Source organism: Littorina saxatilis, linkage group LG4, assembly GCF_037325665.1.
Source record: "Littorina saxatilis isolate snail1 linkage group LG4, US_GU_Lsax_2.0, whole genome shotgun sequence".
Classification (NCBI taxonomy): Eukaryota; Metazoa; Mollusca; class Gastropoda; order Littorinimorpha; family Littorinidae; genus Littorina; species Littorina saxatilis.
Window position 1 is genome coordinate 5,140,284 of NC_090248.1, and position 26,074 is coordinate 5,166,357.

A 26,074-nucleotide genomic window follows, 5' to 3' on the forward strand; every position below is an offset into this window, starting at 1 on the left:
CAATTTGAATTCAAAACGAAAAAAGTCAAGCACTGCTAGCTCGAAAAAAAGAGAGAAAACAATGACTTGCTAGAGAACACACAAGTGTACCACAAACAAGAAACTCTCTCTCTCTCTCTCTCTCTCTCTCTCTCTCTCTCTCTCTCTCTCTCTCTCTCTCTCTCTCTCTCTCTCTCTCTCTCTCTCTCTCTCTCTCTCTCTCTCTCTCTCTCACTGCGTTCTTTAAATACACAAATATCAAAATCAAATCTACTTCAGGAATATAACAAAATCACGGTGTTATTATGAGTTATTTCTAATATGCTGACTGTTTGCAAATGATAACAAGACATGTCGAGAAAAAAGATATCAAGCATGAAACTTTTAGAGGGGGAATCTAGACGAGGGTGTTGTGTGTGTGTGTGTGTGTGTGTGTGTGTGTGTGTGTGTGTGTGTGTGTGTGTGTGTGTGTGTGTGTGTGTGTGTGTGTGTGTGTGTGTGTCTGTCTGTCTGTCTGTCTGTATAGAGCGATTCAGAGAAACAACTGGACTGATCTTAATGAAACTTTACATGAGAGTTCCTGAGTATGATATCCCCAGGAGTATTTTTCATTTTTTGGATAAATATCTTTGATGACGTCATATCCGGCTTTTTGTGAAATCTGAGGCGGCACTGTCACGCTCTCATTTTTGAAACAAATTGGTTGAAATGTTGGTCAAGTAATCTTTCTGCAGACAGAAAAGCTGATCCTTCATGGTCGTGGTGCTTTGTTCAGGAAACTGCTGTCTCGAAGTGACGTAAACCTTGCCAGACTGCGGTTTGATCACCACACAGGCTGGCCGCTTACCGTGCTGGGCTTAGTGGTCAGGTGTCTGGTGTTGGAGAGAGAACCACTGCCCTGGAACGGACGCTGTGACCCAGCAGCAGGAACAATCCTCTCCCACCCAGGTAAGACCGGGTACAGCGCGTTTCTAGCCACAGCCATAGAAGCGGGACTGACGTCACAAGAGGCAGCAGTGAGGCGTCAGCCCACAGCTTATGACGTTCATATCCAAGAGCGACCCACACCTCTCATCACAGCCGCCTCCCACCTCGGATCTGACCTGGTCAAGCTCTTGCTCTCCACCGGGGCCACTACAAACCACGAGATCTACCTGCTCAGCCAGCAGCCCCAGTTCTCACCCAGACCCAGTATTGAAGGCAGCAGGAGTTCTTCAGTCGTTGTGGATCTGATCCAGGAGGCCGCCAGGACGCCTCGCACTCTGCAAGCCTTGTGTGTCTTCCTTGTGTCACGATGTGTAGACTGTGGGTCTGACAGGGCAAGACGGGTGCAGGACCTTCCATTGCCCGCAGCCCTGCAAGACAAGATTCTGTTCAAGGACAGTTTAAACGAATTCATGACTGGACTGAGTGCGGGCGAGTAAAATGCTCGACTGCATTAATGGACTGACAAACAGGTTTTCTAAACTGAAAGTTTGTTTTACTGACGAGAAACGTCGGTTGTTGCTGGTTTCTGAGCAGCCCTGCAAAACAAGATTCTATTCAAGGACAGTTTGAACGAATTCGTGACTTGACTGAGAGTGGGCGAGTAAAAATGCTGGACTGCTTTGCTTGACTGGCAAACAGGTTAAATAAACTACACATTCTCTTTTTCGTGTGAAGAGAAATGTCAGTTGTTGCTCAGTGTGTTCTGAGCGACTTACAACAAGTTTCGCAAAGGGAAACCATCTCATGGTGTAAATGATTCAGCTAAAACGTTTAATTTAGCGTTTACTAAGTACGATACTCTATGCACAATGTTTGACCCAAATTAGGGACTGGGCGACTGCTGTTTGCTTACTAAATACGATTAATGCAGTCTGTCAAAAAATATTGATAATGTTGCCTCTGACTTCAACCAATTCAATATATTCCTACCATAAAATCACACGGCAAATTGCACATAAACATAAAGGTTATCAAGCACAGAATGAAACTTGACGAGAAAACAAGCTAGTTATCTGCATGAAACAAAAAGTCATCCATATTTGGGGCCTTCCGTTGAATAAATGCAAAAACGAAATGGTTAAAATGATTAATGTGTTTGTGTGTGTGTGTGTGTGTGTGTGTGTGTGTGTAAGTGTGTGTGTGGACGAGAGAGAGAGAGAGAGAGAGAGAGAGAGAGAGAGAGAGAGAGAGAGAGAGAGAGAGAGAGAGAGAGAGAGAGAGAGAGAATACTTTCATGGGGTTGCTTAATACTAGGTTGACACAAGGTGCTGATTTGAAAAAAAATGAAATGCATGTCATGTAATATTCTGTTTATTCTATACATGCTGTAGGCTACTTGCGTGCCTTCAACCTCTGGTTAGATTTGTGTGTGTGTTTATTTTTTTTGTCTTCTCTGTTGTTGTTGTAATAGTTGTGTAAACTTGGATGATATTTTGTGTTAAACCGATTGACTGTTTTTGCATATTGTGTAAGGACCTGACTGTCTGCCATGTTCTTCTTTCTGATTGCAAGTTTGTTCCGAGAACACCCCCATAAGCTAACCTTCGTGGTTGAAAACGACGTTAAACACCAAGTGAAAAAGACACCCCATGAGCGTAGGCTTGTTGTTGTTTTCACTTTATCATCATGTACATTTTATGAACATGTAAAACATGAATAAAATATTGTTTAAACCAAACGTGTTTCTTCATTTTGCGTAAGCATAAGCATTGCTTTGCTGACAAATGTTAGATTATCTTCAACAATAATGTGTACAACCTGCCCCAAAAAGGATAGTGTTTCAAAATGTCGGGGCGCGGTTTTCTAGCAGGCTTGGAATATTATATATTAAGATGTTTGATGGGTTGTTGACAGACCAGCGTTTTTGTTGGTCCGAGGGGGAGCATATCGTCTTTTGTTTCATATTTATTTCCTTCAGCCTAAATATGAAACAAAAGTCGATATACCCCCCGAGGACCGATAAAAAAACTGGTCTGACAACAAACCACCAAACATCGTTTTTGTCATCATTTTGGTAGTGAGAAAATAAGTGCCAAATCAACACAGGGAGCCATGCTTTGAAACACGAGTTCCGTTTTGATAACACATGGTTTGGGTCCCCAGCACGTTGTTGCAATCAAAGCTGGCGTGTGAAAGCAACTTTCTGTGTTTTGAGTTCATGAAATGTTGGGATAAATATGTCAGGTTTGAGGATGCACAGTTTGTATCTCGTATAATGGGTTAGGATCGACAGCATTTGTGGAAGGCAATGCGAACTTTCAAAAGAATGTTAAAACACTCGAACAGTATAATGAACCTTCAGCCTTCTGTTCGTCGATTGTTTGGTTCGCGGCGTTGCACACTACGAGAAGACAATGCATCTGTTCACAAGTCAGCATTTAGCCCAAAGTTACCATGGCCCGCTTAGTCACCAGATCTAAATCCCATCGAAAATGTGTGGTCGGTCCTCAAGAATGAAGTAAAAACCCGCAGGTTTTGGTTCACCACCATTGAATACCTCAAGGAACAGTTGACGGGTGCATGGAATGAACTGCCCTTGTTGTGGTACATCAGGAAACTCTTTGATTTCATTCCACGGCGTGTAATGATGGTGTTGAGTCAAAAGGGCCACCTGACCAGATATTAAAGATGCTGTCTGTGATTCTAAGGTAAGTGTGATAATAAATCTATTTTGAACCGATCAAGCCTCTCGACATCATCTTGAAAAAACCCACCTTTCCTTTAATATGGCATTGGTCTGTTCAGTACATAAAACTCCAAATTATAAGGATGTAGTGTGAATGGTATGTCGTGTCAGTAATGTTTTGCTTTTTGCTAGTGAAAAAACGTCAAGAAAGACGGGGGTGGGGGGGATGGAGAGAGAGAGAGAGAGAGAGAGAGAGAGAGAGAGAGAGAGAGACAGAGATATAGAGAGATAGAGAGAGAGAGAGAGAGAGAGAGAGAGAGAGAGAGAGAGAGAGAGAGAGAGAGAGAGAGAGAGAGAGAGAGAGAGAGATAGAGAGAGAGAGAGGGGCAAGCAAACATCAGTAATAAGCTCACCATTCGCAAAAAAACAACAAACACAAATCATGTATTATTATGTATCTTTATTGGGTTTGAGCAGAAGCAACGCGATGCTAACGTTACATTTTATATTATATATCTCCCGTATAGTAAGAGCAAAACTGAAACGAATACAATGTTTGATTAGTGTTAAAGCATATGTCTTTGAAATCTTTTAGTTCAAACATTTTCAGAAGCACTCGAGTCAAACACGATCACTGTACGGTAATTCAGACGCAACCATTGTATGTTTGTTTGTTTGTTTATTTGTTGCTTAACGTCCAGCCGACTACGCAGAGCCATATCAGGACGAGGAAGGGGGGATGAAGGGGGCCACTTGTCAAGCGATTCCTGTTTACAAATGCACTAACCCATTACTTGTGTCCCAGCAGGCTTTAGTAAAACTAAATTAATACCTACTGGAAGATTACCAGTTTCCAGTATGTTAAAATAGGCTTAACCTATCTACTGCTGGGCTTACATCAGAACACTAACAGATTAAACTATACATGAATCGCGAGACAAGCGGCAAGAGAAGAGATTTTTGGAAAAAATACAGGTGAATGAGCAAGAAGGCAGAAAAAAGAAAAGAATTCATGAAGAAAAAGAGAGCATGACAGGAAAGAGGAACCAAAAATCTACCTAACAGCAAACTAGAAAGCTCCTGCGGTTCCAAAAACAGGAGGGGCCTTTAATTTCATAACCGCAGTGCCCCACTGCGGAAACCATTGTATGTCCGTCCTGTTCCAGAGGCCACGGTCCTCCCTTTTCCAACGCGACTGTATGTTTGTCTCGTTTACTTACAGAAATGTGTATTACTAGGATAATTAAATGAATTTCAGTAATGATCGGATAGTCAGAGTTCCGAATTTCCACGGTCATAATTTTAACGGACGAAAATACTTCCAAACATGTTTATGTAAAATGAAAATGGACATTAAAGTTTTCTTATCTTATCTTAACATATGGTTTTGCTGTTATTATTTAAAACCCAGTATCATCACATGTAATTCTTGTGGCAATGTCAGGCAGATGTTGCCAGGCAAAGTTTCCCTATGAGTATGGCATGTTTCAGAAGAACATGATCATTTAACTCTCCACTTGTCAACATATTATGTCATACAAATAACTCGATAGTAAATGGATCCCTGATTTTCAACGTTATAGTTTTAGAGCATCAGCTTACACACACAGCCTTATACTAATACACCATGTCACTTGACACCAGGTTTCACATGCGTTCAACATATATATAATTTCCAATCGAAACTGTTCTAGCAAAATAAACATAAACGAAAAAAGTGAGAAACAAATTAGTTGTTGAAAAGAAAACACAAACATGTGTGATGAGAATCAAACAACAAGAAAGGTAAGTTGTTAGAACGTTTGTTATTGACAAAACAATAGACTCCATTCACAGATATTTTGACACTACATTAAAAGAAAAAAGACTTCTCTGGCAAAAAGTTCTGCCGCTTGCGGAGAAGACACAAGTAAGGCAATCAGATTATGTGTGATGAGATCCATAACAAGAAACATAAAAATGAAAAACGCCCTCCTGCATTATAAACTAAAGTTGCTGAAAAATTAAGAAATTAACAAAAGCAAAGTAACGAAAAACCAAATGAAAAAAGAAAACACACTTGGTTTTTGTACAGCTGACGGAATCGGCATGCACATTTGAATCAGGCTGCCAACTATACACAAGGAAGATTGGTATCCATGCAGACAGAACATGGTAGGAGAGTAGTCCATGCTTGAATCAAACATTAAAACACATCGCAAATAATAAACATGAATCGTGAAGTTGTCGTGATCAATAATGTAAAAAAACAACTACATACTTACAAACTTACAAACAAGCAGAAAACACCATGAGAAAAAGGGGGTGGGGGTTACAGTTATTACACATTAATCTGGAATATTCCTTTAATTCTTTTGATTGATACATAATATGCCTACGATTATTAAAAGATGTTGCTCAAAGGACTGTTTACATTCTTGTTTACAACGTCGGCAGCTTGATACATGTATTGCTGAAGGTCTTATGAATAGAATAACGACAAAAAAACACGAAGAAAAAAAACGGAAAAAACACACACACACAGCACGCGCTCGTGCACACTTGTCCGAAATCCTTGCATTTGCAATATACTGAGAGTACGTAATATCTACAAATCCTACTAGCCATAAGTATATAACCTGTCACAGGGGCCGTAAAATAATCTGTAAAACAGTACACACAGCTAGTTATCAGGTAACAAGTCAAGTCAAGTCAAGTTTTTATTCCGATAAAACCCCGTGAGGGTACATGGAAAATTAAAAAACACAATAAAAACACATTTCATTCAACACCAAATAAAAGGAACTAAAACAAAAAGAAATCAGACTATGTACAGAAAAGGGAGTTGAGGGGTGAGGGAGAGCAAAAACAATACAAGAAACAATTCAACAATAATAATAATAAATAATAATAATAATAATAATAATAATAATAATAATAATAATAATAATAATAATAATAATAAAACACACAAAGTAATTACATACATTTCTTTACTATGGGAAATGGGGGGAAGGGGGAGGGGGGGGGTGATGGGTGAGTTAACATAAGGACAAAAATACTATTACAAACAACACAAAACAGATAACGGAGTATAAAGCTAAAAGAGAATTAAATTTTACTCGCTTCTCAAACAGTCCATGACAAGTGTCATGAACTTTGCGAGTTTTAGCAATAAACTCTTTTTTGTAGTGGAAAAAAGCTCTCTGAATTTAACTGAATTGGGGCGGGCATAATAATAGCACCGTAACAACTGTTTTCTATAATTGGTAAAAAAAGGACATACAAAAATATAATGGAACTCGTCCCCAAGGTCACCTGATGAACATTTGTGACAGATTCTGTCTTGTCTGGGAATACTAAGAGTCCTACCTTTTTGTATAGGCAATTTATGATTCAGTGTTCTAAATTTTAAAACAGCGTTTGCTAAATTAACCGGCAGGATGGACAAGTACTTTTCAAACTCAAAATTCTCTTTATACATTCTATAATTATACTAAAACTCATTGTTATTTATTTCTGAATGCCAGGTTTGGACAAATTGGTCTTGTAGCCTATTTTTCATCAGTGCTTTGAAATTATTAAAATAACCACCATCCGTTACATTATCGATAGTTTGATTGTGCCAAAAATCACTAAAGCCTAACTCATTTAGAACACCATGGACAGAAAGCAAAAAATTTGACTTGTATACACCAGATTCATACATTTTAAACAAAAAACGATATGTCACACAAGAAAGTTTGTCAGAACCATTAGAAAATGCAAGTTTGTACCAACAATTCAACATACGACATTTCGCTTGAATACTTACAGGGAACTGACCTAATTCACCCAAAACCATGTTTGTTGGTGTTGATTTGCCAACTTTCAAAATCATCTTAAAAAATCGTATCTGTAATTTGTTAGCTAGATCAGACATGTAAGGGCACCATACTTCAGAACCGTAAAGTAAAATAGGGACCACAGTTTTTTCAAAGAGGTCAATTTGGACATCAAGAGGCAAAAACAGTTTTCTAGTTTTACGTAATAAAGCAAACATGGCCTTGGAGGCACGGTCATACAAATTCTTCTGTGCAACAGTAAATTTACCATTGTAGCTAAATTTAATACCCAGGTATTGAAAATCATACACAATATCAAGTTTCCGACCATTGAATGTAAATGTCGGAACTTTTCTTACTTTCCCTCTTGAGAAAATCATTACTTTTGTTTTAGTTACATTCAATTTCAAAAACCAATCTTTACAATATCTGTCCATAATATCTAGAGCAATCTGCAAGGATTCTGGCGATTCAGCAAAAATAACCGTATCGTCAGCATACAACAAAATGAACAACCCATACAGAACGTTAATATCACTGTTGTCACAGTTTACATTTTCGGATTCACGTCCTAAGGTATTTAGAGCTGACTCCCGATCAAAATAATTCTTCAGATCGTTTAAATATACGGAAAAAAAGCAGGGGAGACAAGTTCTCACCTTGTCTCACACCGGCAGAACAAGAAAAAAAGTCAGACAACTTAGTGTTCCACTGTACACAGGACTTAGCTTTAGAGTACATATCTTGAACAATCGTCAACATCTTACCACGCACACCACAATTTAACAATTTCTGCCTGAACAATCTATCGACAAGAAGAAAACCAAAAGCACAGGTATTTTAGCTAAGAAATTACATTACTTTCTGCAAACAAGTCCAATTATACGCATACCGATTTGTGGGGAAGGACATTTTTATCTACCATTGATTTCGAAAGGACAAGTACAAGGTTCAATCAATGTACACCAGAACGAGAGGACATTTTTGTTTTTGACTGATCGACTGAACAATATGCATGGGTGGGACTGACAAATATCATGAATCCTGAAGAAATTTAAGGGGGGGTCTGGGGGCCCCTAGACGCTGAAGGATTTGTATAATTAACAACCAAAAAAACGTCACCACAGACATTACGAATCCGGGTTTCCGGCATATACCGGAAGAATCCCACCCATGAATATGAGATTCGAGGAATATTTTGATTTTACACAGGCAAGATGCTAACGAATATAAATAATAGAGTAGAAGAGAAACGTAATTATAACATGCAACACAAATGTCTTAATACAATGCACAATACATGGCAAACTACATAACAGCCGTGTGCAGTATTATTCGATGTAGTATAGCAGGAGATCTGCATACATGTCGTGATGTCCTGTCAGAAATAATGGCAGACACTTGCAGTGGAATTCATTTTGGATTATTGTTCTCGAAGCTGTAGAAGCACACCAGTCATCACATCTGCAGTTAGCCAAACAAGCTTGCTCAAATCACAGCATCGTAGAATCGGTATTCACAACTTTGAAGACTGCAGGTAAAGCTGAGCAAAAGTCTTGCGGTTTCCATGTTTAGCGTTGAGGAGCATTGGCATATACGCTCATCTCTCGGACACGGTTCTGTACCACTTCGTAACAGTAGCGGTACTGCGTCTGCGGATACAAAAAAAAAAGATAATGATGTTCTCTTTCTTTCTTTCTTTATTCAACCACGAAGGTTATATCGCGACGGGAATGATGTTCTCAATATAAAGAATGGCAATATGATAATAATAGTTCAATTATTAGAATTTCACTGATATAAAAGTGTCATGGGTACCATTTTATTTTTGTAAGGTCAGACAATATCCATGTATACTCACAACAGACGACAGAGCCTTTGGTGTGACGCTCTGCACGTGTCTGACAGTCATGTACACGTCAACCTCACGGTCATACGTCATGCGGTTGATGATGTCACACAGGGCACAGAACAGCCCGCTTTTCCCAACTCCATCACTGCACAGCAACATTCATTTCAAAGTTTTGATTAAAAAAAAAGAGTGTTTTATTGTTCACTGCACGGTCAACATTTAAAACACCCAGCAGATAGGACAATTACAATGCAGGAGCCATTTTCTAATAACAAATTCGAGGGATATTTTGATTTCACAAATGCAATTGATGATTCACAAACCCAAAAACGATTCTTCCCCCCCAGATAGCCGAGATAACTGAAGGCACCCTTATTCATTTGTCTGTTGGTTTCAAAGCTCGAAGGGCCAACCGAGCCAACAAACCAAGAACAGAGACAAATAGGACAAAGATCCGCCCTCTCTCCAACTTCTCTCCCGCCTCCAAAAGAACAACCACCAACCAACCAACCAACCAACCAACCAACCAACCAACAATATTGACTCTACAGCCAGAAATTCTAATTGTCCGACCTGCATTGCACCACGAGACGGTCGGTGTTGGTGTTCTCCTGCAAGGTGACCAGGGTGTCAATCAGATGCAGGATGTCGGAGGTGCTTCCCCCCACCTTCCCTGTCCACCCCTTGTAGTGCAGCAGTTCCACCACTCGGGTAGTTTTTACTCCCTGATCAAATTAGAAAATGAACATTATTTAATGCATCGTACTTCTCTATCGACTTTGTGAATGAGATTTGTGAAAGAAGACTGAACAATCAACGGAACAGCGGTAACAGTATAGTTTTTGAACAAGGAGGAAAAGGGGTATTTACAGTCCAACAATTAGATAATAGGAAAAGTCGAAGAGAGAAAACAGTGTTCGATGATCCAACTTAACCAGTTTAATAAGCACAAGAACAGTCATGCGGCAAGGAGAAGAAAGAGAGAGAGAGAGAGAGAGAGAGAGAGAGAGAGAGAGAGAGAGAGAGAGAGAGAGAGAGAGAGAGAGAGAGAGAGAGAGAGAGAGAGAGAGAGAGAGAGAGAGAGAGAGAGAGAGAGAGAGGAGAGAGAGAGAGAGAGAGGAGAGAGGGAGAGAGAGAGAGAGAGAGAGAGAGAGAGAGAGAGAGAGAGAGAGAGAGACAGAGAGAGAGACAGAGAGAGAGACAGAGAGAGAGACAGACAGAGACAGACAGAGACAGAGAGAGAGAGACCTTCTTTCCCAAATTGAGACTGTAGGATGTGACTTTGGATCCTCTGCGTTCCGTCTTGCTTGTCAGGGTGACGGTGTAGGGATCGACTGTGAGCGTTTTTCCTTCATTGATCGGCCAGTACTGACAGTAGGGCTGCAACAGAAATATTACCCAGAGTTTGGTCACTTCGCTTTTTACTTGAACAGGCAGCTCTGAAACGATACTTTAGATTTGGTTAGCATTTAGCAACAACATTTTACATGAGCTTTGTCAAACGTGTTTTTCAAATAAAAACTGTTGATACAATTCATGTGTAAACAACACTGGTTTTCAACAACTGTTTTTTTTAGTTCAAACAAGTAGCTGCACCAGGAGATGTATCGTATTATGTGAGAGACACTAGAATGAAGAACCGGTTAATGTACCCAAAGAACAGATAATGTAACAGAAAGCATGTCGTACCTTGACTTCCTGTTCCTCGTTTGGCGAGCTAAGGGAGACAATTGCACTGACGTCATTTCCGTAGACAAGTCTCCAGAAGTCGACCAGTGTAGAGGGCAGAGGTAGCTGTGTCACTATGCTGCCCCGGTGGTCCCGGAACGTCTGAAGCAAACAATACTGACTTAGGCTCAACGGAGCTTAAAAGACAACTTATTGTGCTTTGTATCCTAAATTCAAACAATGACCACAAGAGGTCCACTTCTTTTGAGTCATACGTATAAACTCTTATTCAAGTTTGCTATAATTCACCGTTACAAAACTTACAATGTCACCAGACTGTATGTAACACTTACCGGCATGAAGACAGCGTTGGTGTACTGATTCCGGCCCGACACGTGCTCGGTTAGGTAGACGAGATGCTCTTCGGCTGCAACACAGTCACGCAGACATGTTATCGCTTTCACTAGACGCTTTGCTCTTTGCACATGTGCCTGCTGCGTGTACTTATAGAAATAAAGTGACTTTGAGAGAGAGAGAGAGAGAGAGAGAGAGAGAGAGAGAGAGAGAGAGAGAGAGAGAGAGAGAGAGAGAGAGAGAGAGAGAGAGAGAGAGAGAGAGAATTGAATTGAATTGAAATTTATTTTACGAGGGTGACAGAATAAGCAATGTATACATGCTTCTTTTCATCCGGCCCTCGCCCATTGAGGGGTAACAAACAAGAAAGAGAGAGAGAGAGAGAGAGAGAGAGAGAGAGAGAGAGAGAGAGAGAGAGAGAGAGAGAGAGAGAGAGAGAGAGAGAGATTGATTGATTGATTGAACTTTATTACAGAAGGATGGAGATTTTAGGCATTGCCTAGTCTTACAATCTGTCCTTGCAAACAAAGACGAGAACAAAACAACACATGAAAAGAGCATATGGACACTACATATTTGACGAAACATACATATGGTAATAAGTAACATTCAAAAGCAAATCAAAAGTTATAGATTAACTAAATAAAAACTATGAAGTATAAAGATAGCAAAAGTAACAATGATAATAGCAATGAAGGCAATGATGATGATTTCATGATAATAAGATTAATAACAATAAAATAATAATAATGATGATAATAACACTAAAAATAATGATAATAATGAGTGCAAAGTTACGTTCAATAAGAACATGAGGTCCTGAATAAAACCAACAACAGCAAGCAAACAAATAGCAAGTCAAGTGTAGAAAAACAACAATCATAAAAAGAGAATCGTATCCCGTATCTTTTTCCATGCATAAATTGCATACACGCATGCTAATATACATGTGAAGCTATAAAATAACGTTTATGTATTGATTAAATTAGGGTGGTTTAAGATATCGGAATAAACCAATTTACGAATTGCCACAATGTTACAATAACTGTTTCACTTTGAATCAGATTTCGAACAAATGTCTGTGTGTTTGTTTTTTAAAGGCCTTGACTGATGGAATATGTTTAAGTACAGTTGGAAGCGAATTCCATACTGAAGATCCGGAGAATGCAAGACTAGACTTGTACAAATCTAGTCGAGGGCGAGGTGGAATGAATTTACTGGATCCATACCTGTTGGTTGCCCTTTGAAATAGTGACTGAATGTACTCAGGGACTTCTTTGTTTGTAACTCTAAACATGAACAATGCTTTATTCAGTTTAAGCTGCTGGTTTAACGGAAGGAGGTCGAGCAGTTTTAGTTTCTTGTCAGTAGTGACTGATGAGTTAGGTACCATCAGTTTAGCTGCACGACGATGGAGAGAATTTAGTTTCATCATGTGGACATCACTACAGTTGTCCCACAACGTGGAAGCATAACTTAGATGTGAGAGAATATGTGCATGGTAAAACAATTTTAGAACTGAAGTGTCGACATAATATCGTAGCTGCGAGAACAAAAACATGTTTCTCGATAACGTTTTGTTCATATTGTTTAAGTGACATTTCCAGTTAAGCTCAGAATCTATTGTGACCCCTAGAACCCGATGTTCACGCACTTGCTCAATCGGTAATGAACCAAGGCTAAGCTTTAGGTCAAGTGGGGCCAGCTGGTGTTTCTGTCTAGAAGTGATTACCATAGTTTTGGTTTTTGCCGGATGTACTATCATACTATTAGTGTTACACCAAGTAAAAATTACATCGAGGCTTCTTTGAAGTGATGACTCTAACGTGTTCAGATGCTTTGAAAAAGTGTACACAGATGAGTCGTCAGCAAAAAGGTCATTGATAACATGAGGATCAGAAATATGGAGTGGCAAGTCGTTAATGAATATACAGAACAAAAGTGGGCCGAGAACCGATCCTTGGGGAACCCCACTTGTGACACGACCTGTAGACGACGGTTTTCCATTAAGAAGGACATACGTTTACGATCACTTAAATAAGAATGAAAGAAGGCTATAAATGGAGACTTAGGGAGGTACGCGGACAGCTTTGAAAGTAAGGTAGTATGGTCCACTGTGTCGAAAGCCTTCTTGAAGTCCAGAGAGAGAGAGAGAGAGAGAGAGAGAGAGAGAGAGAGAGAGAGAGAGAGAGAGAGAGAGAGAGAGAGAGAGAGAGAGAGAGAGAGAGAGAGAGAGAGAGAGAGAGAGAATTGAATTGAATTGAATTGAACTTTATTTTACAAGGATTTAGATTTAAGGCTACGCCTTTTCTTACAATCTGTCCTTGGGACGCATAGACACACAATTATATAATTAAAAAAAAATTAAAAATTAAAAAGTTAAAAAGTTAACCAACAAAAGGAGGTCGGAAAACGTGATAATAAAGATGACGATGATGATGATGATGACGATAATGATGATGATAATGATGATGATGATGATAAAGATGAGGCATGAAGAGCATACATATGTGGTTATTCATAAAATCAAATGCATACTATGCAGGTAATTATAAATACAAGCTGGTGGCAATCGAACATGTAGCAATAGTGTAACAAAAATATGTTCAGAATATACAATGCACAGCATATTTTTGACGTAATACTAAGTTTGGTAAGTCAAAAGGCGAGAGAGAGAGAGAGAGAGAGAGAGAGAGAGAGAGAGAGAGAGCGAGAGAGAGAAGGAGAGAGAGAGAGAGCGAGAAGAAGAGAGAGAGAGAGAGAGATTCAGATTCAAAACTGTATGAGAGAGAGAGAGAGAGAGAGAGAGAGAGAGAGAGAGAGAGAGAGAGAGAGAGAGAGAGAGAGAGAGAGAGAGGGGGGGGGTTATAACTTACAGGGCAGAATATCAGGGTTCCTGTTTTTGGCCACATTTTCCTCCAGGCTGGCCGTGTCGTGGCGGTGTGCCGGTGTTAGATTCAGCATTTGCTGCAGGGTCTGCCCATCAAAGTCATATATATGGCATAATCTGTGTGCCCATTGGTTTTTAAAAATGTTACATATTTCTGTATTAACTATGTTCTCCGGTTTAAAGCTTTCGAGAACAGTGGTGATAGAATGGATGAAAAAGAAAAAGGTACTGATGTTTGTTTTTGTGGGTCTAGAAAATTACACAATCTTATCCCTCACACTTTATTAATATTCCGCGTCTGTTCGTAAGCTAGCGTCAAATCATTTTAAGCTCCACAGGTAGTAGTCATGATTTACTATTTGTTAAAGATAATCAACGACATAAAACACACATCACACAAACAAACAAACACAGGAACAAACACACAAACAAACAAAGACGTTTTCATTAGCCATTCAAATCACCTGGAATTCTTTGTCCACACGGGGATGGGGTTTGTCGGAGGTGATGTGTCCAGTGAACATGGCATCAAACTCATCCACCGAAACGTTGGTGCCGTACGCTGTGTAGGCCTCCAGCAAGGCTTTGTGCAGGAACAAGTACTGGTCCTGTATATAAATGATTTTGTGTGTTTCAAAATTCTCTGTTCTCCGTATATCATCGTGATTAGTGCCATCATGCACTATGTTAGCTTTGTAGTCCTGTCGTTTCTTTCTGCAACGCATTATTCTAATTCGTGGTATCATCAAGGTTCCCATGCCAGTTTGTTTTGTGTAAAGTAGATTTCTTGTCAGAATACCTCTACTGTAAGTTCCACTTTAAAGGTAAAGACCTCCCCGTACGGAAAAAGGGATGTTCACTTACTCAGATTTGCCAAGGCATTAACATGGGATATTAGGCCCCCCCCCAAAAAAAAGTCTGTTTACGGTAACATTGGCAAAAAAAAATAGGGTCGGTAGGTCGGGAATTTTTTTTTTCTCTAAAAAAACATATTTTTAAGTTATTTTGCCAAACAAAGACTTTTTTTTTTAATTTTCCCAAATGCCAAAAAAAAGTCGAGGGTCGCGCGAAAAAATAGGGTCGGTCGGGATACCGTAAACAGACAATTTTCGTGTGTGAGCCTTAGACCATCCATCCACTTAGACCCACATAACACAAATCAACACCCCGACTGCTTCCTGTGCACAATAGGACTTGCCTTGTCCAGCATAAAATCCTACCAATATCGCAGATGGTGATCCGCGTCACTTACACGGGCATGTCTATGCCTTTCAAGCTATCATGAACTTAAAGCTTTCCTTGGATGTAAAGAACTGAAGCACACAGATTACTCACAACAGCCTGCACCATCAAGCAGCGTTCCTCGCGCAGGCGTTTGACAAGGTCAAGGACATTAATGTGACCTTCGTTGACTGCCATGTCCACGCCAATCTCAAGGCCGATGTAGGTTCCGGTTCTTCCGACACCGGCACTGTGACGAAAAAGCTTGTTATGGCGATATGATCACATAATGTGTGTGTGTGTAATGGGTCATTGTCCCACTTTTGCTAGCGCTCGAGCAGGTATGAGCTACTGAACGTAAGTCAACACGGTTAGAAATAAGTGACTCGAGTGTAGCAGTGGTAATAGTTCATCTGGAAAACCACGACAACATATATCTCAGCTATGCCCTTGCATGTGTTGTGCAGTCAGATATTTTAATCATCTATTTCAAAATTTTGCATGTGCAGAATTCAAATTAAGTTTTAAAGATATTTAAAACAAAATATACTCTCAGAATTTAAGTTCACAACACCTTTGGAAAAATACCAATTAAATGATAAATCGTTAATTCGAGCATGGCATCGCCACTTAGTTTATGCTTTTACCGTTGGAAATACCTGCACCCTGGCGCACAAGTAGCTCACCAACAAACTGGTGACTGGTGAATTTGTGACGTCACAACATTAACGTGTAATAATAGTGTTGATTTCTTGCTGTAACTAACGTCGTTTTAAGGAAGAAAAATATCAGGCAAACCTGCAGTGAACGAGAACAGGCGGAACAGAAGCGCCGTCTGCAGGCTTTGTCCTGTTGTGGACGTAACGCCAGAAGGTGACAAGGGAGGTAGTCGTGGGTGCACCGTGATCAGGCCACGACACGTAGTGGTACTGGGTGACTTCCCTTGACTCATCGCTCTGAAATTGACACGCCACAAGGACTGTTTACTGTCACATATGTTGACGAATTACACATATCAAACACCAACAGCATTCTCAAACGCATGATGAAGCATATGAGTAACGTGTAAAGAATAAATCTGACACAGATGACAAAAAGGGTGAGAGAAAGTAACGTAGGCATAATAAAGCCATCTTTGTCAGTCGGCGTCCAGCTAACTTTCACGCTAAATAAGACTAGGGACAACAGAAGAGCAAAACACACAAACGAACAAAACACATTTAAATGTAGTGAAAGAATAAAACTAGACAATGCTGACTTTCTGGCTTACCCCAGCTCTCTTGACGCTGAATGTCCTGATGAAGAAGTCGTCTCTGCACTGGACATGAGTGGTGGTCACTGTCACAGGGCCGAAGGTGTCCACACCGCCCTCCTCCTCCGGCCAGTACAGCTCGCACTTGGGCTAGCATTAACATATGAGACACCCGGTTAACAGAACAAATCACACACAGTGTCACTCTGCTCATCTGTGGGCTAACATAAGACAACCGGTTGTTTTAACAACACTGTATCACTCAGGTCAAAGTCGGGCTAATAAAAAGTAATATGGACTAATCGCACACTGTATCACTCTGATAACCAGTTGGCTAACGTTAGACAACCGATTCATTAACAAAACAAGTCACACACCCGTCACCGTATCACTGGGCTCATCTGTGGGCTAACATGGGACAACCGGTTAACAGAATGAATAACACACTGCATCACTCTGTTCTAGAATTAGTCATTACCTGATACCAGTTTATTACAATTCCATATATGGGATAAACAGAGCAAATAGATTTGAACAGACAAATTTGACTCGCAGTTTCCAAACTGGCACATACAGTTTAACATAGAGGGGGAATCGAGACGAGGGTTGTGGTGTATGTGTGTGTGTGTGTGTGTGTGTGTGTGTGTGTGTGTGTGTGTGTGTGTGTGTGTGTGTGTGTGTGTGTGTGTGTGTGTGTGTGTGTGTGTGTGTGTGTGTAGAGCGATTCAGAGTACGCTACTGGACCGATCTTTATGACATTTTACATGAGAATTCCTGGGTATGATATCCCCAGATGTCTTTGATGACGTCATATCCGGCTTTTTGTAAAAGTTGAGGCGGCACTGTCACACCCTCATTTTTCAATAAAATTGATTGAAATTTTGGCCAGGCAATCTTCGACAAAGGCCGGACTTTGGTATTGCATTTCATTTTGGAGTCTTAAAAATTAATTAATGACTTTGGTCATTAAAAATCTGAAAATTGTAATTAAAACTATTGTTTTATAAAACGATCCAAAAACAATTTCATTTTATTTGTCATCATTTTCTGATTCCAAAAACATATAAATATGTTATATTCGGATTACAATTATGATTACAATTAAATTTCCGCAATCGATTTAAAAACAATTTCATCTTATTCCTTGTCCGTTCCTGATTCCAAAAACATATAGATATGATATGTTTGGATTAAAACACGCTTAGAAAGTTACAAAGAATAGAGATACAGAAAAGCGTGCTATCCTCCTCAGCGCAACCGCTACCACGCTTTTCTGGATTGTCAATTTCACTGCCTTTGCCACGAGCGGTGGACAGACGATGCTACGAGTGTACGGTCTTGCGGAAAAATGCAGTGCGTTCAGTTTCATTCTGTGAGTTCGACTGAGCTTGACTAAATGTTGTATTTTTGCCTTACGCGACTTGCTTTTGTTTTTTTTAAACCGCTTAGTGCCATAACTGATTTCTTTACCATTAAAACGCCAACAAGGGTCTGAGTTGACAGACAGATACACAAATAAAAGTGCGATGCATACAGATATACAAATACAAGTTTGATGACACTTGTATACAATTTATTTTCTTTGATGGGACGCTGACAGAGGGGACAACATAGATACAGGGCATGTGTCTTCTGTGGTCAATCCTGTTTTTGACAACTACTGCCTGAAATGAATTAAGAATACAAAAATACATGTTTATAAAGATGAATGAATAAATAATGACTAAATCTAAATCTAAAAGTAAATTTGGAAGATTAATAGATTAAAAAATGCCTCACTTTTCCTCTTTCCTCAATGTTGGTGAGCATGACAACGTGTGTTATCTGCTCCTGCCAGATCATGCGCCAGAGATCGCCCACAGTGTTGTCCCTTGGCCCTGTGACATGGGAGCAAGAACAACACAGTTTGTATTGCCTGTGCAAGAGTATGTTGCGAATCAGTAACATTAACAAAATGTGCCTCTTGGGTTAATGCCTAGGGTCAAGTGTGGGTGTGTGAGTGTGTGTGTGTGTTTGGGTGTGTGAGTGTGTGTGTGTGTGTGTGTGTGTGAGTATGTGTGTGTTTGTGTGTGTGTGAGTGTGTGTGTGTGTGTGTGTGTGTGTGTGTTTGGGTGTGTGTGTGTGTGAACGTATATGAAAGTATGAACGAGTGTTTTTACCTTGAGCAGCGATGAACTGCTTGTCCAACTTGTAACCCTGCAGTGACAAATTGTGTGATTAAAGGTACCGTAATAATAATAATAATAATAATAACGGGCATTTATAAAATGCCTTATCAGAAGTTCAAAGCGCGTGACAACAATACATGTATACAAAATTCATACAATCACTGTCAGATTCAAACAACACATCATGCACATCTCACATCCCCAGACTCTATACTAAGGAACTATCCGTAATGTTGTTGGAACAAGTGAGTTTTCAAATTGGACTTAAAAGATGAAAAGGATGGAGAGTGACGTAATTGAAAGGGGAGTGAATTCCATAACTGAGGTCCATAATACGAAAACGTGCGGAAGCCATGAGCCTTGCGTTTAAAGCGACCTCCCGTAAACCATCACAGATACGGTCAGGCTTTTACACACAGTACAAACACCCTTTCATTTAAACACTCACGGATTGAGAACATCCTAGGTGCCCTCCGTAAAGAGCGAACAATTTTCAAAGAATTTATTTTTGCGTGGTTTATCTTACCCCTGAGCCATCGTGAACCCGTGTGATCCAGTTTCCCCTTTTCACAATGTAGTCGTCAGTTAGTCATTTGAATGCGACTCGATGTCAGCTTATCTACACTAGCACGTTTTTATGCACGAAACAAACGGCTGTGGTTCACAAGAACTCTAGCGATGGCTTTTGACTGTTGAGAGGAACGGCGATATGCCGCATAAACCGTCGTCTGCTACGACCCTTGCGTGACCCTGCTTCCGGGCTTTTCTTTTTTCAAACTTTCACAACTTCGAATTGCACTGATCTTGTCTTGATGAAAACACGCTGTCAATTTATTATTTAGATTTTAAAAGTTAGGTCTAGCGCAAAAACGCACCACGGTCCAAAAACTTTCTGATTATCATCGATCCACGGCTATCGCCAGTTTAAGGGAAGTAACTCATTACATTTAGTCAAGTTTTGACTAAATGTTTTAACGTAGAGGGGGGGAATCGAGACGAGGGTCGTGGTGTATGTGCGTGTGTGTCTGTGTGTGTGTGTAGAGCGATTCAGACTAAACTACTGGACCGATCTTTATGAAATTTGACATGAGAGTTCTTGGGTATGAAATCCCCGAACTTTTTTTTTCATTTATTTGTTAAATGTCTTTGATGACGTCATATCCGGATTTTCGTGAAAGTTGAGGCGGCACTGTCACGCCCTCATTTTTCAACCAAATTGGTTGAAATTTTGGTCAAGTAATCTTCGACGAAGCCCGGACTTCGGTATTGCATTTCAGCATTTTGGCTTAAAAATGACTTTGGTCATTAACAATCTGAAAATTGTAAAAAAAATAAAAAAAATTATAAAACGATCCACATTTACGTTCATCTTATTCTCCATCATTTCCTGATTCCAAAAACATATAAATATGTTATATTTGGATTAAAAACAAGCTCTGAAAATTAAATATATAAAAATTATTATCAAAATTAAATTGTCCAAATCAATTTAAAAACACTTTCATCTTATTCCTTGTCGGTTCCTGATTCCAAAAACATATAGATATGATATGTTTGGATTAAAAACACGCTCAGAAAGTTAAAACAAAGAGAGGTACAGAAAAGCGTGCTATCCTTCTTAGCGCAACTACTACCCCGCTCTTCTTGTCAATTTCACTGCCTTTGCCATGAGCGGTGGACTGACGATGCTACGAGTATACGGTCTTGCTGAAAAATGGCATTGCGTTCAGTTTCATTCTGTGAGTTCGACAGCTACTTGACTAAATGTTGTATTTTCGCCTTACGCGACTTGTTTTTGACCTGAGTTCAGGATGGGTCCAAAAAGTGTTCGAGACAATCTGCAAAATTAATTCTTTAAAAATTGCTCGCTCTTTACGTAGGGCACCTAGGATGTTCCCGTTTGGTGAGCGTTCAAATGGAAAGGTGCTTGTACTGTGTGTAAAAGCCTGACAGTATCTGTGATGGTTTACGGGAGGCTTACTGTCCGGGCGTGATTTCCGTCCAGCACCAAAACGAGGCGCCATTGTTGTAAAGGGCCAAGTCCACGAAAATAAATTCTTTGAAAATTTTTCACGCTCGACAGAAAGCAGCCAGGATGTTCCCGTTCGGTGAGCGTTTAAATGGAAGTATGCTTGTACTGTATGTAGACGCTCGGGGAGCTCTGTGATGGTTTACGGGAGGCTTACTGTGCCTTTGACTGATTAGACTGTCACAAGTAATACACACACAAAGATCATCAGCAACAACACACACACACACACACACACACACACACACACACACACACACACACACACACACACACACACAAACAAAGCTACATTTAAAAATTTTAAAATAATACAAATATGCACACACACACACACACAAAGTAAATAAGAAGAAAACAAGTCGCGTAAGGCGAAATTACTACATTTAGTCAAGCTGTGGAACTCACAGAATGAAACTGAACGCACTGCATTTTTTCACAATGACCGTAGTCCGCCGCTTGTGCAAAAGGCAGTGAAAGTGACGAGCGCGCGGTAGCGGTTGCGCTGTGCTGCAAAGCACGCTTTATTGTACCTCTCTTCGTTTTAACTTTGTGAGCGTGTTTTTAATCCAAACATATCATATCTATATGTTTTTGGAATCAGGAACCAACAAGGAATAAGATGAAAGTGTTTTGAACGACACGGTTAGCTCAGTGCAGTATTGTGGATGGTTGTCTGATTGTTTTGGATGTGAAAGCCGGGATTCGTCAAGGGTGCCCGTTTTCATGTTTGGCCTTTGTACTGGCCATTGAATTGTTGGCATCAAAAATAAGACAGTGTAGACGTATTAAAGGAATTTCGTTATGGAATAATGTTGATATTGCAACCGTTATTAAAATTGCTCTGTATGCAGACGATATCACCCTTTTTTTAAAGGATGAGATTGATATGTATTATGCACTTGATATAATGAATGACTTTTCGAGCTTTTCAGGCTTAAGGATACATAAGAGAAAGTCTGAGGCGATGTGGTTGGGTAGTAGGAAGCATTGTGATGAAACATTTTATAATTTTGGCTGGAAGAAGAAGTTGAAGATTTTGGGTGTATATTTTTGTAATGATAAGAGTGCTTCTTTGGTAGAAGATAACTGGACTGGAAGAATAAGGAATATTAAGCGATTGATTTGTGCATGGGAGAAGCGAAATTTGAGCATTGTAGGGAAAATATGTATTGTGAAAACGTTTTTAATTTCACAATTTGTGTATATTATGCAAGCGTTTGTATTACCTGATTGTGTTTTGAATGAAGTCAATACCTTATTGTTTAGATTTTTGTGGCGAAAAAGAGATTGTAATCGGAAGGCCTTTGAAAAGGTGAAAAGAAGCGTTTTATGTTTTGAAATTGAAAAAGGTGGTTTAAAAATGATCGATATTAGGCAAATGCAAATTTCTTTTTTATTACAATGGGTTTCACAACTAACTACATCAAATGAAAATGATAATTGGAGTTTTACTCCAAAGTTGATGTATTTGCGTTTTGGAAAGCATTTTGAATGTTTCTTATCGAATGTAAACAGTGCAAGATTTAAAGGGTTAGACCTAGTGAAATCACACTTTTGGAAAGCAGTATTAAAATATTGGCTGGATAATAACCACTACGATCGTGGGACAATCGGGCCGGTTTTATTATGGAATAATGCATGCATAACGTATAGTGGCAAAGTTTTATTTTTTGAAAGTTGGATACAACGAGGTGTATTGGTATTAACTGACATTGTACGTTCGGGAAACATATTATCATATCAAGATATTTGTGATCTGATTGGATATTCACCAAACCGAATTCTTGAATATAATGTTGTAAAAGCTGCTGTGTCATTATTTATGAGGAAAAATGTTGTAAATATGACTGATGATGCTTGTATTACCTTACCACTGTTTAACGGCAAAAATGTGTTAAGTGCCAGAGAATATAGGAAAGAGATTATCAATATGAAAACAGATGTACCATGTTCCGGAGGATTTTGGAAGAGAAAGTTTAATGTAGAAATTGATGAACGATCTTGGATAGTTGCCTATCGGTCAACACAAGAGACTAGATTAAGAGTTTTACACTGGAAAATTATGCACAACATTTATCCGACCAACATTCTCCTGTGTAAAATGAAAGTAACGGAAACTAATAAATGTAATTACTGTTGTGATGTAACTGATTTCATTGAACACTTCTTTTTTGAATGCCCGGTTGTATACAAATTCTGGAAGTTTATTGAAAAATTTATATTTCGTACTTTAGAAATTAAGGTTGTTTTGAAAGTTAGTGATGTTTTATTTGGTATGCATTTTGTAATGGTGAAAAAGGCAACTATGTATAAATTGAACCACATTATCTTAATCGGAAAGATGTGCGTTAGTATATATAAAAAAACAAATTCGTTTTTACCGTTGGAAAGTATTTTTGATAGGCAGTTACAGATAAGAAGCATTCTTGTGTGAGTGTTCGAAGAACAAAACGTTAAAGAAAAGTTAGCTTGTTGTAATCGATAAGTTGTATTTAATTCATTGTATGAGATATTGTTAATTGTTGTATTTAACTCATTGTATGAGATATTGTTAATTGTTGTTATTTATTTGAATAAAATTGTTTGGAAAAAAAACAAAAAAAAAAAAAAAAAAAAAGAAAATTAATAATAAAGAGCCCTACATGCAAATTCAGTGTGTTGTTGGGTATACAGCAATGTTCTTGTTATCATAAGAAATAATAAAGAGCCCTTCATGCTAAAAAAAAAAAAAAAAAAAAAAAAAAAAAAAAAAAAAAAAAAAAAAAAGATGAAAGTGTTTTTAAAACGATTTCGGAAATTTAATTTTAATCATAATTTTTAATTTTCAGAGCTTGTTTTTAATCCGAATATAACATATTTATATGTTTTTGGAATCAGAACTTGATGAAGAATAAAATTTTGGATTGTTTTATAAAAAAATAATTTTAATTACAATTTTCAGATTGTTAATGACCAAAGTCATTAATTAATTTTTAAGCCTACATGCTCAAATGCAATACCGAAGTCCGGCCTTTGTCGAAGATTGCTTGGCCAAAATTTCAATCAATTTGATTGAAAAATGAAGGTGTGACAGTGCCGCCTCAACTTTTACAAAAAGCCGGATATGACGTCATAAAAGACATTTATCAAAAAAATGAAAAACTGTCTGGGGATATCATACCCAGGAACTCTCATGTAAAATTTCATAAAAATCGGGCTAGTAGTTTACTCTGAATCGCTCTACACACACACACACGCACACACACAGACACACACACACACACTATACACCACGACCCTCGTCTCGATTCCCCCCTCTATGTTAAAACATTTAGTCATATCTTGACGAAATGTAAAAAAGAAAAAGAAAAGTCTTCTTCTTCGAATTAACTTCAATGTCTTCACAACATTATCTAAACTAGCATTCATATAAAACGACATTGAGTTAACATCGAGTGTTAGAGTGATTAGCGATTGTTGAGGTATTAATTAAAACGATTGATAAAAAGAAATGATTAAACATATAAGTAAAAGAAAGTAGCATGTCCCACCGAAACATAGCTCGCGTTAACAAAATCAGTGGCCGTTCCTTCGGAGTATCCATCACGCAGGACGACTAGGTTGCGGTCATCTGAAAGAATATGTTTGGAATGTAAGATTAGTCCATTTGCATTTCTCATTGACAACGTTTGGCTTTATTTCTTTCTAAAATTGTTAGGTATAAATGGTATTTTTGTAAGTATCGGTCATTGTTAGAAAGCAACATGTTGACTGTTCGAAAGACTCACTGAATACTAAGGATGTTCTCTGAAGCATTTTTACATTTCAGCAGCAGTTTATAAAATGCTTACAGGGCAGGATGGCAGCGAATCGGTTCTTCTTGAAGTTCTTTTTCAGCAGGGCGACCTCCTGGGGTACACCTTCAGGCATGCTCTCGAGTGTCTGAAATAGACACAGACAGGCGTAGACACATCACGATACACATAAACACGCACTCACACATGAAGAAAACACGCAGCCATAGACACACAGAGACATACACAGACACAGACAGATAAATACACACACAGACACACAGAGACATACACAGACACAGACAGATAAATACACACACAGACACACAGAGACATACACAGACACAGACAGATAAATACACACACAGACACAGGTAGACACACACACACACAAATACACTGTCGCCGAATTTACGGGGATAACATTCGTACAGCAAACTGTGTTTATAACTTTGCGCTAATCTAGTAGCACTTTAAACTGAATAAATCCATATCGGATCTCTCAGATCTCACGTTCTTTTGGTCGAAAATCTGATATAAACAAAAGTTCCGGAATCAGCAACGTCGCAAAACATGATCAACATGGTTACAAACATATTTTTGCTAGCTTTGCTAATCATTGCCAGCTAAGTTTATGTACACACTAGTTTATCACTTACAGAAAATTCCTCCTTCAGTTTTCCCGAGGCCAGGGCGTCCACCAGGTACTTCTGCACGGCGTCTAGCTTGGGTTGTGACGCCTTGAAGCTGGCGTACACGTCTTCGTCGTTGTTGTAATACACGTTATCGCCCTCAGTCGCCTCGTCGTAGTCAGCTGGGTCTAAAACAAACAAGCACAAATTAAACGAGCATACAGAGCATACAAATAACTGAGATAAAACAATAAAAACCAAAGCACGAAGCAAACTGGTCGTACGAGACAAATACTTGTTACACACACACCCCCCCCACACACACACACAATCATACCATTGACAGAGAGACCATACTGTACATACAGGGTTGAGAGTTCCAAAGCAAAAACAGAGTTGTGGAGAGTCTAGAGGAGGCAAAAGGCTTTACAAAACAGGTATGTTTTGAGTTGTGTTTTGAAGGAGGAAAGGCTACTGGAATCACTGACCTTGTGTTGGGGCAGAGGCTGGGGCTGCTTGCGGTGCTGGCGTGGACTGCTGGTGTGCCGCAATATCCGCGGTGTTGTAGTAAATGTGACCTGAGTCTTCTTGGTTAACTACCCCACTTGGTTTCTTGGCCACCATCGGTTTTACGGCTGCGCTGGGTTTGCTGGATTTGAGAGCCTCGGAATCTGTTGGACATTTTTTTTTGTCGTGAACATACCTCAGCCAATTCAATGTACAATGCTAACAACCATGTACTTTACTTATATGTACTTATCGTGAATATCCCAATATGCAGTGTCTTGCACTGGGGTTGCAGTGAGCTATTGCAGTGAAATGAAGAAGAAACAATTG

At 39.2% G+C, this 26,074-nt stretch overlaps 1 protein-coding gene across 1 annotated transcript in view; it reads right to left on the reverse strand.

The window, feature by feature from the left end:
* Positions 1 to 4,037: 4,037 nt before the first annotated feature.
* Positions 4,038 to 26,074, reverse strand: part of LOC138963633 (receptor-type tyrosine-protein phosphatase epsilon-like) — a 38,411-nt gene continuing 16,374 nt past the window's right edge. The window contains exons 6-22 of the mRNA XM_070335479.1: positions 25,726 to 25,908; positions 25,265 to 25,425; positions 24,663 to 24,753; positions 24,363 to 24,442; positions 18,792 to 18,828; positions 18,412 to 18,509; positions 16,651 to 16,782; positions 16,179 to 16,336; positions 15,495 to 15,630; positions 14,624 to 14,767; positions 14,146 to 14,245; positions 11,269 to 11,342; positions 10,937 to 11,077; positions 10,496 to 10,627; positions 9,821 to 9,972; positions 9,257 to 9,392; positions 4,038 to 9,047 (exon numbers count right to left, since the gene is read on the reverse strand). Of these exons, the coding sequence (XP_070191580.1) occupies positions 8,967 to 9,047; positions 9,257 to 9,392; positions 9,821 to 9,972; positions 10,496 to 10,627; positions 10,937 to 11,077; positions 11,269 to 11,342; positions 14,146 to 14,245; positions 14,624 to 14,767; positions 15,495 to 15,630; positions 16,179 to 16,336; positions 16,651 to 16,782; positions 18,412 to 18,509; positions 18,792 to 18,828; positions 24,363 to 24,442; positions 24,663 to 24,753; positions 25,265 to 25,425; positions 25,726 to 25,908 (2,036 nt within the window). The 3' untranslated portion in view covers positions 4,038 to 8,966. The remainder of the gene's footprint in view (positions 9,048 to 9,256; positions 9,393 to 9,820; positions 9,973 to 10,495; positions 10,628 to 10,936; positions 11,078 to 11,268; positions 11,343 to 14,145; positions 14,246 to 14,623; positions 14,768 to 15,494; positions 15,631 to 16,178; positions 16,337 to 16,650; positions 16,783 to 18,411; positions 18,510 to 18,791; positions 18,829 to 24,362; positions 24,443 to 24,662; positions 24,754 to 25,264; positions 25,426 to 25,725; positions 25,909 to 26,074) is intronic.